This window comes from Leucopleurus acutus (assembly GCF_964270905.1).
Source record: "Leucopleurus acutus genome assembly, chromosome: 3".
Lineage (NCBI taxonomy): Eukaryota > Metazoa > Chordata > Mammalia > Artiodactyla > Delphinidae > Leucopleurus > Leucopleurus acutus.
In genome coordinates, this window is record NC_139145.1 from 154,111,875 (window position 1) to 154,133,144 (window position 21,270).

The 21,270-nt window shown below is 33.6% G+C and overlaps 1 protein-coding gene across 1 annotated transcript in view; it reads left to right on the forward strand.

The window, feature by feature from the left end:
- Positions 1–5,968: 5,968 nt before the first annotated feature.
- CDH9 (cadherin 9) overlaps positions 5,969–21,270 on the forward strand; it is a gene marked incomplete at both ends in the record, with an annotated part of 78,634 nt that continues 63,332 nt past the window's right edge. The window contains one exon of the mRNA XM_082837241.1: positions 5,969–6,196. Within this exon, the coding sequence (XP_082693367.1) occupies positions 5,969–6,196 (228 nt within the window). The remainder of the gene's footprint in view (positions 6,197–21,270) is intronic.

Consider the following 21,270-nt stretch of genomic DNA (forward strand, 5'->3'; position numbering starts at 1 on the left):
TTCATACTTAATCCCATGTTATGCGAACTTTTATGATTATTACTCTTACTTCACTGCAGACTGTATTTCATTTGTTAGAAAAAACACCAGAACTCTTTTAAAAGGCACATTTCCTCCCAGTTAAACTCTTTCCATATCTCTAACAGCTTGCTTTTGCAATTGAATATTGTCAATCTCATATGTGATCCCAGGCTCAAATTAGGATTATCCATTTTAGGCATGAATCAACTAACCAGTTAATTTTACAAATACATTTTAAATTACCTATGGCATGTCAATAATTGTTTCATGTAGGACACAGTGATTTACAAAATATCTCACCACCATACAAGTTACATTATAACTAAAGGAAAGAGTCAACAAACATAATCCACTAAATGAAAGGTATAATTAAAATCATTGTAAATTATATGAAGGAAATAAATGGATGGTATGAAAGAAATCAGTAGAGACTGAGGTTGGGTAAGCTCTTTTTGAAAATGTTGCTATGGAAGACTTTGCAAGAAAGCAAAATATGATATAGAAACTGAAAATAATGAGGAGTTGACTATGGATGAGCCAGGTAAGATTGTTCAAGGTCAGAGTATAAGTAAGGCAAAAAACTTGATCTGGGCAAGCACGTAAAGCTCCTGAAGGAGGCTTCCAGGTGGGTGAATATGGAGGAATATTACTTAACAGCACTACAATTAATATCAGGAGCACTGACATCAGTCTGACAGAATTCAAATCCTGGATGCCTTCCACTTTCCCACAGGTGCCTGCCATTCTGTGATTTTAGCAAGTTACTTCAACCCCAGTTTACCCCTCTTTCTAATATGGTCATACGTTCCTTATAATATTGTTACAAGGAGTGTTAAAGAAACGGTGTCTGAAAAAAGACTTAGCACAGTGCCTACAACACAGAAGGCAAGTTAGAATAAATGTTGGTTGCCAGCATCACAGATGTTAGTAAGCTATTTCTAGAGTAGTAGAGCCCAAGTGCAAGGGAGTGCCTAGATTTAATTTTCAATCTTCTGTTGCTATTTATATGAACTTGTGCAGTCATTTAACCTCTCTGTGCCTCAGTTTCCTTATAATAATATGAGGGATATGAAGGATTATAAAAGGATCTATTTTAAAAGGTTGCCATAAATATATAAATTAAATTACATAAAATCAGTAGAACAGTGGATCACTGTGCTTCCTATTGTTAATTATCTGAAATGTTAGTAGTGGCAGTATAAAAATGACTTCATTTTGACCAAAAACAAGAAGAAAAATGATTCTTTATTTTTCTAATAGATTTTCTTTTCCCCTGATATAAATGACACTCAAAAATAACTCAATCAGGCTTCCCTGGTGGCACAGTGGTCGGGAGTCCGCCTGCCGATGCAGGGGACACGTGTTCGTGCCCCGGTCCAGGAAGATCCCATATGCCGTGGAGCGGCTGGGCCCGTGAGCCATGGCCGCTGGGCCTGCGCGTCCGGAGCCTGTGCTCCGCAACGGGAGAGGCCACAACAGTGAGAGGCCCGCGTACCGCAAAAAAAATAAATAAAATAAAAAATAACTCAATCATCTACCTAGTTCACAAACTAATAATCTAGGAGTTATATTTTATTTCTCCTTTATTTAATCCTTTATAATCAATACATGAGAAAGTAGTATTTCCTTTTCTGAATATTGACTATGAAGATCTTACTCTGGTCTTAGGTCTGGTTCCTCAGAAACAGACCTTGAGGCAAGGATTTGGGTGCCAGTGATAAGTTAACAGATTGCTTCTAGGTCAGGAAGTGAGGGAGAGAGTGGGAAAGCAAGACAGGAAGAAGAATCCAAGTGAGTATAATTTCAGTCAGTTCCAGCCTCAGCATGATTCTTTTTTTCTTTTTTTTTTTATAAATTTATTTACTTATTTATTTTATTTTTGGCTGCATCAAGTCTTCGTTGCTGCACGCGGGCTTTCTCTAGTTGCGGAGAGCAGGGGCTACTCTTCGTTGCCATGCACGGGCTTCTCATTGTGGTGGCTTCTCTTGTTGAGGAGCATGGGCTTTAGGTGTGCAGGCTTCAGTATTTGTGGCACACGCCCTCAGCAGTTGTGGCTCGTGGGCTCTAGAGTGCAGGCTCAGTAGTTGTGGTACACGGGCTTAGTTGCTCTGCGGCATGTGGGATCTTCCCGGACCAGGGATCAAATCCATGTCCCCTGCATTGGCAGGCGGATTCTCAATCACTGTGCCACCAGGGAAGCCTAGCATGATTCTTTAGGGGAGCTCTGGGATGCAAATAACATGTTGGTTTTAATACTTCTGTACCTGTTAGACAATGGCTCAGGGATTCCAAGGGAGACAGTTGTAAACTTGCAGGCATTTAGGCTCTCTGTGCCTGTGAGCAAAGTGGCTCCAGTAGCCAAGGGAAGTCCTTCAAAGAGTTGCAGGTGCAGGCCATTAGAAGCAAAGCATACAAAAATTGTAGTGCATGCAGTGTGTGTGTGTGTGTGTGTTGCCCATATTAAAGAATCAAAGGAAACCTGAGTAGAATAACAGTGTCCACTTCAAACTTCTCTATGAGCCATCATCATCTCTTTCTGCCCTACAGTGATGACTTTAACTGTCTCCCCCTTAACCAAAGCCTTTCCTATCCTCTAACCTATGTTCTGATCTGTAGCCAGATTGATCTTTTCTAAACATGGCATGTTAAAGTCTTCCAACTGCTTGCACTGGAAACGAAAACAAATTTCTTACTATAGCTTATAGTGGCCTATGGGATCCTGGTCTCTGCCTAAGTCTCTGGCTCCATCTAATATACAGCTAAACTTTTCGCTTAAAGGCTTACATTCTACCCAAAGTGGACATCATAGAACAGGCCACAGGAATTGAAGAATGCTCTTCAATTTCTCTTGCAAGTGTCATCAGCATGGCCAAAGGAAATTTCCCAGTGGGAAGAAACCAGGTTACCCAGTGTAGTCAACTAAGGAATTTGTTGTATTTCATCAAAGTGAATTAACAATTATTCTTGAGATTCTCTGGCTGCTCATTTTCTACTGCACCATCCCTGATCAATAAAATGCAGGCATATTCTAATCTACTGGGCATTAGATATTACTTTTCCATTACACTTTTTGTAAGCATTATTTGACATTGTAGTGTTCTGACATTTATTTCAGAGTTTTACAGGTTGTGGTTAAATTTACCAGTTTCCAGTAGTTTACAGGATTGGTAATAGCCACATAAAGTTGACGGAAATAATCAATAAACAATCTAAAATAAGGATGTTGATGGAAAAATCAATAAACAATCTATAATAAGAATAAAAAGAGTTTTATTTGGGCCAAGCTGAGGACTTTAGCCCGAAAGACATAGATTCAAGAACTTGAATTGTGTTCCGCCAGACTATGAAATGAAGGAGGCTTACAAGGGCAAAAATCTTTATACATTAAAAAATTACATAAGCTGTTTGTCAAGAATTAGGATTGGAGCTAGCAAGAACAACAATCCTTGTTAATCAAGGATTGGTTGGGGTCCAAAATGGTTGCGTAATCAAGGGGAGACCTTGAGATCATAATGTTGCAGCTGCTAGGAGATGTTGTTTAGAGAATGCAGGTGGTGTCCTTGAGTCTGATACAGTTTAGGAAATTCAAGTTCTCAGTGATGCAGGAAAGTGTCTAAAACCATGTCCTCAATGGCCCCGCATCTCCAGTTTGGATGACTGAACCACAATTACTCCATTTTGGTTTTTAAATGCACTCTTTTCTTAAATGGTTAAAGCAGATGTACAATGCATGTTCAATAAGCCATGGATACACTCTTTTAATTAGCATAAAGTTCAAGTTAAACAATGTATAAGCCAGAATGACTTCCTCATACCTCAATATGTGAAAATTTCTCCCATCAAGAATAATTATCATTGCCCAAGATTTCAGAGTAAAAGACAATAACGTGACTTTGATTTCTCTCATTCTGAATGAGAGATTTGTGGCCACATATGTGTATTTTGTTAAGTAAGAACATTTTTTAAATAATAGGTATGGAAACTAGGGTACATATAGCTGGACAAGCTAATAGCTCTGTACCAATAGCAAGCATCCATTCTTTACTCTGTTATGTTGGTGATAGATTAATATATATATATGACTATATTGGAAGAAAACATGGCTGATAATGGCGATGATGATGTTGCTAATGAAAACACTAACATGTTGAGAATTTGTATGCTAGCACTATGCTAACGTACTATAAGCTACATGTATTATCTTATGTAAAAAATATTGTTTAAAGCTGTGGATCTAAAAACTAGCTCCAACACTTACTATCTGTATGATCTTTGTCAAATTACTTAAATTCCTCACACCTCAGTTTTCTCACAGGTATATGATGCTGTAAAAATTAAATAAATCTTTGTATTACAAATAACTATGACTTTGTGATAAAAGTTCAAGTAAAATTAATAACAATACCTTGTGAATCAGGTATTGATTATTCTCTTTTTATACAAGAAGTAGTTGAAACATAATGATGTGGGTAAATATCCAAAAGTCTCAGATAATAAGGGATAAAGCCAAGCTAGATGCTTATATTTGACCTTTATGACTTGATAACTGCAACTGAATCCACAGATATATGGTCCAGCATTGGACATCTGGCCTAAGCCATGTAAATTAGAGTCCATTTCCAGAATTTTTTAAACTCAAGACAGAAAGGACTATCAGTTGCTTTCTGGATTGGATGATGTTAAATCTGAACTTCATGTATTTGTATATTTCATCAGGTTGAGAAGGCTTAGGTCAAAGCCAGAGAGAAAAGACAGAGAGAGAGAGCTCAAGTACTCAAGCCCCTAATTCTAGTTTTCATAAGCAGGAAATGCCCAGTTGCTTCTACACTCCTTTCATTCTTTCCTTTCCACAACTTGATATTATAATCCAATGAATTCTTTTTTTTTTGCCTACACTAGTTGCAGATGGGTTTTTATTGCTTATCAAATCATTAACATCAGCAGCAATATCTCACATCTTCTAGATTAAATCCCTTACTAATTAAACAAATTTATTAATAAATAAAATTAAATTTGAAATACCCAATGAATTATTTTTACTTCAAGAAGAATCAATTTACTATCTCAATAGAAAAACATTGTTTATTTCAAAATTCTGGATCAATTATCCCATAGGTAAGACCTCATATCTAATTTTGCAATACCAATTTTGTGTGCTCTGTTTTTTTTTATTATTTTAGGAAATATATGTGATGTTGTTTTTAATTATAAGGTAAAATGTTCCTGAACATGAGGAGAGCATGTTCTCCTCAGTCTCAAATAAATTTGAGTGACTTACTCAACTGATTTTTGGGAAAAAATGTTATTGATTGTAAAGGATCAACATGGTACAGTGCTAGGTAATGCTAGACACAATCCAAAGTATATTTGGTATCATTTAATTTGCCTTGAGGCAACATCTCAATGTATTAGAGAAGAATAAGGAGGAGGAGAAGAAGAGGAAGAGGTGGAGAACAGCTTGCAAAAGTTGGTAGATTGTGAACAGAAAACAGTGTTCTTATTCATATATATGTATATATTAATGAATATTCTACTTTTATTAGTCTTGAGGACTTTAGGAACACTTGATATGATCTTTGGTGTATTTTGGAGCTTATCTTTTCAAAATAATGAATATTTAAATTACTAATATATTCACATTTACATGCTGTAATACAGTGGTAGTAAAGTCAGCTGTTAAATTCCTATTTAATTTATTTGTATTATATATGTCTCCCTACTTACCTGTATGATATATGAGTTTTTAATGACAGTTCACTGATGTAACATGGAAAAATAATGTATTAATGATATATTATTTATAACATTTAAATAACATTCAGAAAAGTTTTATAGTTTACAAGTTATGTGAAAATGAAACACAACCTAATAAACCATTTTTCTCATGCTACTTTTCAGGGGAAACAGAAAGTACACTGAATTTGATTTCCTGCTGAAGCCGCAGATAATGAGGACTTATCACTGCCTACCACTATTCATCTGGACCTATATGTTTCATACAATTGATGCTATCCCATTTCAAGAAAAAGCTAACAGTGATTTACCAAGTGAAAGGATAGTGGGTCTGACACAAGATGATGGTAAAACGCTACATCGCACCAAGCGTGGCTGGATGTGGAATCAATTCTTCTTGTTGGAAGAGTACACAGGTACAGACACACAATATGTAGGCAAGGTAAGAATTTTTATATAAGTCTAGAAGCTGAAAGTGATAGTTATTTTTTACAGCAGCTTTCCACATCACTAATGATTATTTTAAAATATTTGACAAATGGCGATGTGCAGAAGGCATCATGTAAATTCTTTCGGTAGCATAGTGTGGGGAATGTGATTTATTCAGGTAGTTAGTTTAGGTCAGTAACCATAGTAAGCCTCAAAATAAAAAAACTAATTTGTGGACTTAATTCCTTATTAATCAGCTAGATATGATTTAATATTATGCATGTGCACCTAAATGATTAAAAAAAACTTTCTTCGAAATTTAAAGTTATGGGTAAATAATAACTGTGTTATATGAAGCAAAGCAAAATGCAATTGCAATATACCAAAAGTTACCAAAATGTATTGGTCTCTGCTGATGAATAATTTATCAAAAAAGTTAAATTAAAATGTCATTAAGATTTCTTAACTCCCAATTTCTGATATTTTCTAGGATTGTGGAGGGAGCTGGGTCTGTAGGAAGGAAGTGCTAGTAAAAAAATTAAAAATTGCACGTGGATAAATCCAAGGTGGTGGGATTACATATGGCCAGAGAAAAGAAACACAAATATACATGTGCACACACATGCACACATCTACACAAATGTTAGTCTAATGGGATGAAGTCAGACCACTACTATGAAACACCCAAACACGCTGAGATGTTTTTACACACAGCATGGGATGTGAATCTGTGTTAAACTCTCTTGTACAAATTCACTATGGGTGGAGCACAAATCTGGGATGATCAATTTGCTTTCAGTGTCAGGGTGTACCAAAGGACCAAGAGGATGAATTATCAGGATTTTTTATAAGGAAATACTGTAGAATATTTTATGTCATTTCAGATGTTTGCAATATAAGAGAGAAAAGTCAGAAGTGTTGAAATGAAGAGCAATTTTTGTTTTCACAATAATGCAAACTGAAGTTTACTAATTCTGTTTTCTATAATAAGGGACACCTTTGGTTCTTACTCAGGAAGATTACAAAGTAATAACAATTGCCATGTAGTTTCACAGTAATTTGAACAGACACATGTGACTGAATTACTTGGGCAGAATAGTAATACTGCTCAAGAGAAGAATTAAATTTAACAAGAAGCATAGCAAAGTCTCCTACTATTCTGTTAGAGAAACTTCATATGCAATTGATTTTTTACACATTAGATCTAGATCTTGAAAAATCCATAGCTATCATGGATTAATAATCGATTGCTCACATGTCTATAATTATTGAGAACTGAGCAGATTTAAGTATTTTAATATCTGGTTGTTAAAACATATTTATTACATGAAGAGATAAATTTACAGAGATAGTATTTATTAATTCTAAAGGAAACAGTATTCATACAATAATTCTGAAATATCAACTTAATTGACCAATACATTTTAGTTAAAAGATATGTATTTTTAAAAAATTATTTGGCCACTTCACGCGTCACGTGGGATCTTAGTTCCCTGACCAGGGATCAAACCCGCGCCCCCCCTGCTTTGGAAGCACAGAATCTTAACCACTGGACCACGAGGGAAGTCCCAGAGGTATGTATTTGTACTTGATTTGCTAAGTGCAATTGTCGAACTGCCTATAAATAGTCACCATCTAAATTCAATAAGGTATCTTTTTTACAGAATTAGCTCTCATTTTTTCATAGTTTTAATTCCAAAACGTTTACTATTCCACAGCTGAAATTATCCAAAGTATAATCATAGAATTCTGAACTGGAAGAGAATTCTAACATTCATGAAACTCTTGGTTACAACTGGATAGTACTGGTGTAGGTGTTAACTAAAATGATGGGAAACAGAAACACCAGTTGCCAAATCGTTAGGAATCTGGTTTATATTTGATTATCAAATGGTGGGATGACTCTCTCTCTTGAACTTTCATATGTTGATGTGTGCACTAAATATGGATATTTTCCCAAAGCATATATAAAATGATGTTCTTGGATAAGCGATTTTCTCTTAGGCTTTTAGAGTATGGCAGTATGATTTGTACAGAGATAGAAATAAAGTCTGAAATTTCCTGAAGGATATTTAATAAGTTTTTACAGCACATTATAGTGTTTTTCAGAATCTAAATAAATGATCTTTATAAAGGTTTTAGAATGTCATTACTTATGGTGCAGTACATGTACCAGCTGCTTCTGATTTATGGGCACACTGTACCCCAAAACGCTCTTTACAGTTTCATTGTTTAAAACTAAGAACATATGAGAAAAATATTAAGCATTAAGGCTAGGTGCTCAGGACAGTCTACAAAAGCTTATTTCATACTGAATTCTACAAAATCTACTTTTACAATAGAGTGCTATCATTTCATTCTTACTGCCAATCCCCTCGCTGCCAGTACTGTAATACCACATCTCTGCACCATTGCATCAGCACACTAAATATAGTCTTTTCACTTGACTTTATTTAGTTTTTAATTCTCAAAAATATATTATACACTGTTTCTTGAATGATATCAATCTCTTGGACAAAATGTATATAGAAAAATAACCTAAATTTACTTAGGTAGATTTCAGAGTTCAGTATCATTGTGTATTCCTGCCTATGTTCTATATTCCTATAATTAAGTAGCCTTGGCTCCTAAAACAGTGAAAGCTTTCCTTTTCCAAATACTTGACCTCTATCTGATCATGTTCACAGGCACTTTTCCACAGAGTATCTAACATCCTTTTCCATAATCTCATCTCTTCTCTGCTTTAAGTCCTACATCAAGTATATCCTCCTACATTAAGCCCATCTTCATTCTCCCCAGCTAGAATTTCCTGTCAAAGCTATGAAATCATCTATCAAAACCTTATTTATGGCACAATTTTAATTATCTTGGTCTAGTAATTTATCTCCTAGAATCTGTGACATTTGGGATTTGAATCAGTGTTAGATTTAAGGTTTTTTTCTTATTTTCTCAAAATATTTGACATATTTACTCAAAATTAATATTCAGTTGATATCTCAATAGATCTTTACTGAGTATTTATTAATCTGGGTCCTGAGAGATCGACACTATAAAGCACAGAAAGAGCAAAATTAAAAGAAATATATTTCCTGTTCCTGACACGTTACACCAAAGTTGATTCCCTTTCTATATTTCTGTTATACTTGAGGGCCCTAATTGTAACCAAGCCCCTCCCATTTTGCTCTAGGACCTCAAAACAGCACATACAGTTTAGAATCATTTCACTCCAAAATAACTACCACAAGTATTTAGAATTAAAAGTTAAATAAGTTCTGATGGATTAGGAATTATAACTACTTCTAGGAAAATTTTCATTTAAAATATATTAGTGAGCATATTTTTTCTGGAATATAAGTAAAAAAACATTAAAAAATATTAGAATGTGGTAGAAAATGTTTATTAGTATGATTCCCAATTATATGTGTGACTTTTCCTGATATCTTCTACCAATTTCGCTGCTTTTGAACTGTTTCTAATACTCCAACATTCTCTTCCTCTACTTCCAAACTTTCAGAGGATCAAATGCACCCTTACATACTCATCAGTGTTAAAAAAGGAAGAAAACAAAAGAAAAAAGAAAGAAATAGAAGTAGTAGATTCTTCAGGAGGGTACAGGGAGAGCGATAGGGGAAAGTATTTAAGCACAAGCATCATTATTAGTAGTAGTAGTAATTATCATTATTATCATTGTAATAAAAGGAATTTGTGCTACCTACAAAAAAACAGGTCTAGAAAATTAAAAATTAATTAAAAAAATCAAAGATAACTATAAGCATACCACCAAGACAAGGTAAATTGTTTACATATTTCTACTTATTTACTAGTTGTATTTTCTTAACATTCTTGATTTTCTATTGTTTATGAATATTTTATTTTGCCTTTCTCATTCGATGTTGTGTTTTTGGATATTGTTAAAATGTCAATATTAGCCATGTCATATTATGTCGTATACATAATCATAATCATTTAAAAAATTTCCAAATGTTCTATTTAGACTGTCTGGTTTTATACATGCGTATGCACACGCACACACACATACACACACACTCACATCTCTCTGTGATAAAAATTTTGTACCTGATAATTTTTAGTGTGTTTTAAACTATCTTTAGGATGAATTGGGAGATTGGGGTTGACATATATACACTAATATGTATAAAATGGATAACTAATAAGAACCTGCTGTATAAAAAAATAAAATAGAATTTAAAAATTCAAAAAAATTATCTTTATTTAGGATAAATTATTGAAAGTGAATTTCGCAGAATCAAAGATATGAATGAGTTTAAAGTTCTGGATGTATATTAGTCAACTGCATTTCAGAAAATTTATATGACTTCTCTTTCAACAACATAGTATATTTGTATGTTGGATATTTATTTGTAAATTTATCACTGTATTTTAATATGGATGTTAACCCTGTGCATTACTGTTCAATTAGCTTGAAAAACTGAACACCTATGTTCAATGTGGGACACTATGCTGTTCAATGTGGGACACTATGCTGAGTCCTAAAAATAGGAGTCAATAAGATGAACTGGTCCTTATATTCGAAAGAGATAGAAATAGCTTATTGTAGATAGGAAATTCTCTATCTATAATAAGCTAAATGCTATTATTGCTGGCCTGCTAGGAGAAAGACCCAATAGAAGTCTCAATTTAGGGGAAAGATGACACATTGTTTTTCTTATCCAACGGACTGAATTCCTAATACCTAAACTTTCACCTAAACTGGAATCATTCTCTAAATTAATAATGTTTGTTTATTCATTAATTTAGGAACTGCCATATTTCCCTGTTCCAGTGAACACAGACATTTTTACCAGATAATCACAAATATTCAAACTTTCCTCGTGCAAACATTTTGTAATTTGTCCACAATAAATCCTAATAACTCACGTTAAGGGTCTTATAGCTATGATGGTGGTGTTCATGGGAAAGGTGTTAGAAAGTTATTCTAAAAATTGTCTAGCCTTCTTTACACTGATTTAAATCATAAAGTAATTGTGGTCACTCTAGATATGCTATTAAATTTATAATTAGTGGAATTTCCTCAGTAAATATTCTGTTTCTCAGCCAGAATTTCCTAGTGATGTGATTGCTATAAATCATCATAGTTAGAACTATAAACTAAAAATTAGAGGCAAAAACAAGGGTTCAAGGTTAATGAATAAGTAACTTGGCAAATCTAAGGGGAAAGAGGCCTTCTTCTCCTACAGTGGGAAGTGATATGTTTGTTATTTTGTGAAGTTTCAACTCCCTCAGTACTTTCTAACAACAAAAGGTTTTTGTAAATTAAAATTACATTCTCCCCCAGTGTATATTCTATTTTTTCTCTATGAATACAATCAAGATTTGTTGCTATTGTGTGTTATTGGTTTTAGAAAAAAACATTTTAAAAACTATTTTGGTAAATGTGTCTTAATACTTGAAAAAAAATGTGCATTGCTTAGTTACAGAGTATAGTATTCTGCAATCTTAGGTAAAGATGATGATGGTATTTTTCAGTTCTCTGTCATTAAAATTTGTGTATTTCCTTTGTCCAATTCTTACTGTTAGAAGAATATTAAACAGTTCCATTTAAAAAGTTCTCTTCTTACGTTTGTCGATTTTTTCATTTATTTCTATGCAAGTATTAGGTGCATGGCCAATTATCTTTTATGTTTCTGATTAATTGATGTTTCATTATTATGAAACATCACCTTTATCTTTGATAATACTACTTGCTTGAAGTTTACTTTGCCTGATCCAAATTTATCCATGCCAACTCACTTATGTTTGTGTTTTTGTTTATCTTTTTCCATGCTTTTGTTTTCAGTCTTTCTGTGTAATTATAGTAAAAATGCAGCTCTTATAAACAGTTCAGAGTTGGTTTATGCTTTTTTATCCAGTCTGATAATATTTAACATTTAATTGGAATGTTAAGACCATTCATATAAAATGCAATTATTGATATACTTGGATTCGAGTCTGCCATTTTCTTATTTTCTTTTGCCCATTTATTTTCATACCTTTGTTTCTGCTTTCCTACCATCTTTTTTGTTAATTGCATATTTTTAAATATCTGAATTTATGTCCTTTATAATTCATCCTTATCCTATTATACTGTGAAGTGAATTAATATTATATATTTTATAATTGTTTATAACATGTTTACAATTATTACAGTAATCTTTCAACAATATAATTTCTCTTGCCTGTAGGACTTCATTCTATTTTTGTCATATATTTTCCTTCTGTATATATTATAAAGTGCATCATACATTGCTAATGTTTATTATTTAGGCATTTTATTATTTATTTAAAAGCAAATATTTAAAAAAAATATGTTATATTACATGATTACCACTTCCAGTCATGCTTTTCATTCTTTCATGTAGATCTTAATTTCTGTATGCTATCATTTCCCTTCAAACTGAAGACTTCCTTTAGCATCACTTGTAGTGTGAATTTGCTGGAAGCAAATTTTCTTACCTCTTTTTAATCTGAAAATATCACTATTTGACTTTTAATTTTGAAAAATATTTTAATTGGTTATAGAAATATATACTGATTTGACAGTTTTTATTTACTTTTTCCTTTCAGCACTTTAAATTTTTGTTACATTGCATTGTGGATTCTATTACTTTTAATAAGTCAGTCATTATTCTTACCATTGTTGCTCTGTATATAATTAGTATTTGTCTCTGGTTGCTTTTAAAGTTCTCAATAGTTTGTCTTAGCAAGTATCTTACTTTGATACCAAATGTGTTTTATTAATCCTGCTTGGTATTCACTGGCCTTCTTAGACCAGTAGATCTTTTTGCACCAAATTTTAAAATGTACGATCATTTTATTTTTGTGGCCAGTTCTACAAAATTAATAAACAGCATGGACATGTAGATTTAAACCACTCAAACACCAGAATGACCAAGAGTAAAATGACAGAAAATCCCAAGTGAATGTGATATGAACAAGCTGGAACTCTCAATGAATTCTAGTTGAACTATGAATGCTAGAAACATTAAAGGAGACCAAAATGGAGAAATACAATATGCTTAGGGATTAGAAGATTAAAAAATAATCTAAAGATTAAATGCCATCATAATCAATATCCCCATGTATTTCTTTTAACTTTATTTAGAATTAATTTCAAACATTCTGAGGGGCATTCAAATTGTACAAAGAACTATACAGCATTCAGCAAGATTTACCAATTATCAACATCTCACCCATTTTGTTTTATCACTCTTTTTATTTATACAGATTTTATATTGTGGCTGAACCATTTCAGTTTTGTCATTATTTCTAGGACTTGTCTCTTTCTGAGCTCTATAGGAGTAGTTGCAAACCCACAATAACTCGGCAAGATTGAACTCTAATTTCTGTTTCCTGCTGATGAAATTCACAACTCCTTAGCCTTCTTGCTGACATCTTCTACTAAGTTTCTTGGAGTTGGATATTGTGCATGTGAAGTTTAGATATCAACTTGGAGATGTTAACAGAGACGTGAGGGTTCCATTCTCTGTGACCCTCTCCTCCCTAAGATTGTGCTCTCCAGTTTCTATCTACCCTGGCAAACCCAAACTCCAATCAGTGTCTCCTCAGCCCAGTAATACTGCTTCTTCCTGCTTGGGCTCTAATTATATGTTCCTAACTGTATCAGGAAAGTACCCTTAGAGGAAAAGTCTGGTAATGATATTAGGCCACAAAAATTTAACTCAAGGTCATAGGCTTTGCAACACCACCTCTTTTGATTGGTGTTTCCTGTCATCAAGCAGTTTTGTCTGTCTGTATATCCTTTATTTGGGTCATGCTTCCATAATTATTCTCAGTGGATATATTTGTCCAGTGAAATTACCTGTGAGGATAAAAACCTAAACGTCAAGACTGCTTTTGAGAAATCACATCATGATGTGACTATGCACATTTCATGAACCAGTAAGGCTTATTACAATATTGTAAGATTTAAAAATATTTCAAATGTGCTAAGTCAAAATAAGCTCTATTTTTCCCCAAAGGTATACTTATTATTTCTGTTTCATGGTTTACTATATCAGGTAGGACTTTCAGAGTGTTTTATATCATAAGTGGTAGTGAGAATTAGTTCCTTACTGTGATATGTTACTCTAAACAATACGATCCTTGGTATTTTAAGGTTCTCTGGCATGTTAAGAAACATGATGGTGCACTGTTTTCTTCCTGACAAAGAACTCAGACCTTCAAATGGAAATTTGCTGTGGCCATTTGTAAATGTTTTCTATTCACTTCTTGTCTGGACCAGCAAGCCTATTTTAGAGTCACATTTCTGCTTTTCCATTCCTATCTCAAATGCCCACTGAGAACAATGATAGATGTCCCTTCTTTCCAGGGCAGTTTTGAACACCACCACTCAATCTACCAGTACATCAGTGAGAGCATGAGGGCAGAAGTCAGGTGTCACTAGTTAGCCTGCCTCTTTTGAACTATCTACTCTTCTACTATGTACATAACAGGGTTATATAAAATAAACATAAAGAGCATTTCATAAAAATACTTCCATTATATCCATTCAGACTGGCTTATTCTTTGAAAATATAGATTATTCCCCCTAGTTCAGTGTCTGGCATTTATTAGCACTCAATTCAATGTTGAAAGTAATCTAGGTTTTTGAACACAAGAGTGTGATGTTATCATCACTATTATAATCACTGCACTGATTAAGCACAAGATAGAACTGAAAATGAACAGGCGGATGTCTTCCAAACTCATTAAACTGCTTTAATGGAGTTTTGCAAAAGGAAAGAAATATCACATATCGTGATGTTATATGTATTAATTTTCATAAGTACAAAAATCATTATTTTGCTCATTAAAGATGGCCTTTCTTTAACAACAAGACGATTTTAACAAAATGGAGCAGAAGAGGGAAAAATTGTCTTAAAATATATTATGCAAAATAAGTTAGTAAAATTGAGCCACATTAAATATTATAAGCAATACATGTTACTTTGTTAATTTATAATGAGATTTAAAAAGTAAAGATGCATTATAAACACTGTGTTAACCTTAAATTCATTCATGATATTAAAGCAGAGAATGAAATCACAGTACAAAAATGAAAGTCCATACAAAGAAATATTTATTGACACGTTTCTGAAGATATATTACGCTAGAGAGACACACACTCAAATCAGTGAAACTTCTTGCTGTTGGTTTTGTTGTTAGAATTACTTGAAAAGCCTTGGTCATGGAAGGAGTTGAAATTGGATATTGTTTTACAGTTATATGTTTGTGATGAATTTAAACTCAGTCTCAAATGTATATCAATAGTTAATATGATTTGCACTGCTAATCTTCAAGGAAACTTTGAAGTAAAGAATACAAACAAAAATAGAGGCTATAAAGGTGACTGCAAGCTAAAGTACAAAAGCAAGTGATATAATTATGTAATCAGATATCTAGCAGGACTTTCCACAGGCTACACTGAACTTAGTAACTTAGGTTTTCCAATTTCTTAGGCCATTAACTGAAGTCATAGTATAGAACTAATATGGAAAGCACATCGAGTAATTAATTTGAAAGACCCATCTCATTATTAGGTATCACTTCAATGATAAAAATATAAACTTTTTTTAACTTAAAAATTTTTTTAACATCTTTATTGTAGTATAATTGCTTTACAGTGGTGTGTTAGTTTCTGCTTTATAACAAAGTGAATCAGCTATACATATACATATATCCCCATATCTCCTCCCTCTTGCATCTCCCTCCCACCCTCCCTATCCCACCCCTCTGGGTGGTCACAAAGCAACGAGCTGATCGCCCTGTGCTATGTAGCTGCTTCCCATTAGCTATCTATTTTACATTTGGTAGTGTATATATGTCAAAGCTACTCTCTCACTTCATCCCAGCTTACCCTTCCCCCTCCCCGTGTCCTCAAGACCATTCTCTACGTCTGTGTCTTTATTCCTGTTCTGCCACTAGGTACATCAGAAACTTTTTTTTTTTTTTAAGATTCCATATATATGTATTAGCATACGGTATTTGTTTTTCCCTTTCTGACTTACTTCACTCTGTATGGCAGACTCTAGGTCCATCCACCAAACTACAAATAACTCAATTTCATTTCTTTTTATGGCTGAGTAATATTCCATTGTATATATGTAACACATCTTCTTTATCCATTCATCTATTGATGGACACATAGGTTGCTTCCATGTCCTGGGTATTGTAAACAGAGCTGCAATGAACATTGTGTGACATGACTCTTTTTGAATTATGGTCTTCTCAGGGTATATGCCCAGTAGTGGGATTGCTGGGTCATATGGTAGTAATATTTTTAGTTTTTTAAGAAGTCTCCATACTGTTCTCCATGGTGGCTGTATCAACTTACATTCCCACTAACAGTGCAAGAGAGTTCTCTTTTCTCCACACCATCTCTAGCATTTATTGTTTCTAGATTTTTTGATGACGTCCATTCTGACTGGTGTGAGGTGATACCTCATTGTAGTTTTGATTTGCCTTTCTCTAATGATTTGTGATGTTGAGCATCCTTTCATGTGTTTGTTGGCAATCTGTGTATCTTCTTTGGAGAAACGTCTATTTAGGTCTTCGGCCCATTTTCAGATTGGGTTGTTTGTTTTTTGATATTGAGCTGCATGAGCTGCTTGTATATTTTGGAGATTAACCCTTTGTCAGTTGCTTCATTTGCAAATATTTTCTCCCATTCTGAGGTCTGTCTTTTCGTCTTTTTAATGGCTTCCTATTCTGTGCAAAAGCTTTTAAGTTTCATTAGGTCCCATTTGTTTATTTGTTTTTATTTCCATTTCTCTAGGAGGTGGGTCAAAAAGGATCTTACTGTGATTTATGACAAAGAGTGTTCTTCCTATGTTTTCCTCTAAGAGTTTTACAGTGTCCGGTCTTACATTTAGGTCTTTAATTCATTTTGAGTTTATATTTGTATACAGTGTTAGGGAGTGTTCTAGTTTCATTTTTTACATGTAGCTGTCCAGTTTTCCCAGCACCACTTACTGAAGAGATTGTATTTTCTCCATTGTGTATCCTCGCCTCCTTTGTCATAGATTAGTTGACAATAGGTGCATGGGTTTATCTCTGGACTTCCTATCCTGTTCCATTGATCTATATTTCTGTGTTTGTGCCAGCACCATATTGTCTTGATTACTGTAGCTTTGTACTATAGTCTGAAGTCAGGGAGTCTGATTCTTCCAGCTCTGTTTTTTCCCTCAATTTTGCTTTGGCTATTTGCGGTCTTTTGTGTCTCATACAAATTTTAAGAGTTTTTGTCCTACCTCTGTAAAAAATGCTACTGGTAATTTGATAGGGGTTGCATTTAACCTGTAGATTGCTTTGGATAGTATAGTCATTTTGACAGTAATGAGTCTTCCAATCCAAAAACATGGTATATCCCTCCATCTGTTGTGTTACCTTTGATTTCTTTCATCAGTGTCTTATAGTTTTCTGAGTACAGGTCTTTTACCTCCTTAGGTAGTTTTATTCCTAGGTACTTTATTCTTTTTCTTGCAATGGTGAAGGAGATTGTTTCTTTAATTTCTCTTTCTGATATTTTGTTGTTAGTGTATAGGAATGCAAGAGATTTCTGTGCATTAATTTTGTATCCTGCAACTTTACCAAATTCACTGATTAGCTCTAGTAGTTTTCTGGTGGCATCTTTAGGATGTATGTATAGTATCATGTCATCTGCAAACAATGACAGTTTTACTTCTTTTCCAATTTGTACTCATTTCATTTCTTTTTCTTCTCTGATTGCCGTGGCTAGGATTTCCAAAACTATGTTGAAAAATAGTGGCGAGAGTGGTCATCTTTGTCTTATTCCTGATCTTAGAGGAATGCTTTCAGTTTTTCACCATTGAGAATGATGTTTGCTGTGGGTTTGTCCTATATGGCCTTTATTATGTTGAGGTATGGTCCCTCTATGCCCACTTTCTGGAGAGTTTTTATCATAAATGGGTGCTAATTTTTTTCAAAGGCTTTTTCTGCATCTATTAAGATGATCATATGGTTTTTATTCTTCAATTTGTTAATATGGTGTATCACATTGATTGATTTGCATATGTTGAAGAATCCTTGCATCCCTGGGATAAATCCCACTTGATCATGGTGTATGATCCTTTTATGTTGGATTCTGTTTGTTAGTATTTTGTTCAGAATTTTTGCATCTATGTTTTTCAGTGATATTGGCCTGTAATTTTCTTTTTTTGTAATATCTATGTCTGGTTTTGGTATCAGGGTGATGGTGGCCTCATGGAATGAGTTTGGGAGTTTTCCTTCCCCTGCAATTTTTTGGAAGAGTTTAAGAAGGATGGGTGTTAGCTCTTCTCTAAATGTTTGATAGAATTCACCTGTGAAGCCATCAGGTTCTGGACTTTTGTTTGTTGGAAGATTTTTAATCACAGTTTCAATTTCATTACTTGTGATTTGTCTGTTCATATTTTCTTTCTTCCTGGTTCAGTCTTGGAAAGTTATACCTTTCTAAGAATTTGTCCATTTCTTCCAGGTTGTCCAATTTATTGGCATAGAGTTGCTTGTAGTAGTCTCTTATGATACTTTGTATTTCTGCAGTGTCCACTGTAACTTTGCATTTTTCATTTCTAATTTTATTGATTTGAGTCCTCTTCCTCTTTTTCTTGATGAGTCTGCCTAATTGTTTATCAATCTTTTTTATCTTCTCAAAGAACCAGCTTTTAGTTTTATTGATCTTTGCTATTGTTTGTTTCTAATTCAGTTATTTCTGCTCTGATCTTTATGATTTCTTTCCTTCTACTAACTTTGGGTTTTGTTTGTTCTTCTTTCTCTAGTTCCTTTAGGTGTAAGGTTAGATTGTTTATTTGAGATATTTCTTGTTTCTTGAGGTAGGATTGTATTGCTATAAACTTCCCTCTTAGAACTGCTTTTGCTGCATCCCATAGGTTTTGTATCATCATGTTTTCATTGTCATTTGTCTCTAGGTATTTTTTGATCTCCTCTTTGATTTCTTCAGTGATGTCTTGATTATTTAGTAATGTATTATTTAGCCTCCATGTGTTTCTGTTTTTTACATTTTTTTCCCTGTAATTGATTTCTAATCTCATAGGACTGTGGTCGGAAAAGATGCTTGATATCATTTCAGTTTTCTTAAATTTACAGAGGCTTAATTTGTGACCCAAGATGTGATCTATCCTGGAGAATATTCCATGTGCACTTTTGAATAAAGTGTAATCTGCTATTTTCAGATGGAATGTCCTATAAATATCAATTCAATCTATCTGGTCTATTGTGTCATTTAAAGCCTGCGTTTATTAATTTTCTGTCTGGATGATCTGTCCATTGGTGTAAGTGAGGTGTTAAAGTACCTCACTGTTATTGTGTTACTGTTGATTTTCTCTTTTATAGCTGTTAGCATTTGCCTTATGTATTGAGGTGTTCCTATGTTGGGTGCATATGTATTTATAATTGTTATATCTTCTTCTTGGATCGATCCCTTGATAATTATGTAGTGTTCTTCCTTGTCCCTTGTAACATTCTTTATTTAAAGTCTGTTTTATCTGATATGAGTATTGCTACTCCAGCTTTCTTTTGATTTCCATTTGCATGGGATATTTTTTTCCATCCCCTCACTTTCAGTCTGTGTGTGTCCCTAGGTCTGAAGTGGGTCTATTGTAGACAGCATATATATGGGTCTTGGTTTTGTATCCATTTAGTGAGCCTGTGTCTTTTGGTTGGAACATTTAATCCATTCATATTTAAGGTAATTATCAATATGTATGTTCCTATTACCATTTTCTTAATTGTTTTGGGTTTGTTTTTGTAGATCTTTTCCTTCTCTTGTGTATACTACCTAAAAAAGTTGCTTTAGCATTTGTTGTACAGCTCGTTTGTTGGGGCTGAATTCTTTTAGCGTTTGCTTGTCTTTATAGCTTTGATTTCTCTGTCAAATCTGAATGAGATTACAATTCTTTTAAAACTGTTAACAGTTGAATATTCACTATTATTCAAGCATAATCACACTATGTTTAAAGTGCCCTTTAACCCCCATCTCTTCACAGTTTATTTATCCTCTCCAATCAATTCTCTGACTATTAAATCTTGTTCAATTTAAAAGGTCTATATTTAATATCACTCTTTATGATTCATTTATCCATCTGCCAGTTAGCAGTTGCTGTTTTCTCTGTGATGTTACTGTATATTTTATAGGGTTTTAAAATGTTCTTATCACACAGTTGTATCCGTGTGTGTGTGTATGCAGTTGTATACATGCTGTGAATAAAAACAAAGTCCTTTTCAAATTCAGTGCCCCTAGTACAGTGCAGGCATATGCACACACACACATCAGAGCAATAAGAATAGCTTTCTTTGTAAGGAGATTAAACTTTGCAAGCAAATATTCTAAGACAAATACTGTTGTTAAAGTACATTTCAACCATGTAGTTGATTTTAGCAACATATACAAATACTATGATGCATGATAATGATTCACTCTAAACTCCCTTCTTTTTGACTTGCAGGTTTTTATATTTAATGAATTTTGTGCATTGAGATAATAATGGATAATACTATTTAAAGTTGTTCCTACTAAACAGTTATTTCTCTAAAGTTGGAATAAAATAGTGAGAGTGATAATACATTGCCGAAGTTAGCACTCCCCAGAGTATAAAAATTGACTTTTTAAAATGAAGTGTTGAAGGCTATAACCTTCATTTCTATTCTATGAGATATAATATGACTGATAAATGAATCCTAATTTTCTCTCATGTCATTTCACTCCTTGTAATATGTGCTTCATCTTGACCATTTTTATGGTGAACAATGCTGGAATCATACAGTACACATTGTCTTTTCTGACTTTTGGTCAAAGCTAGAAATAGAAGCTCCCTTTTTTAGCTTTGCATAAAGCTGAAAAGAAGCAGAGTTGGCATTTATGTTACAAGGAATTTCATAGAATAAAAGGTAGCTGAAATGTGTGAATTGTGATAAGAATGGCCTCTTCTGTGTCAGAAGCCTTTTTGAACTTTTTACTGCTAACATTCTTTTCCTCACTATGGATCAGAAAAGTTAGAGGAAATGAAAGTTTATGTTGGTATTCAATTTGAATTATATGTGAAGATCCCA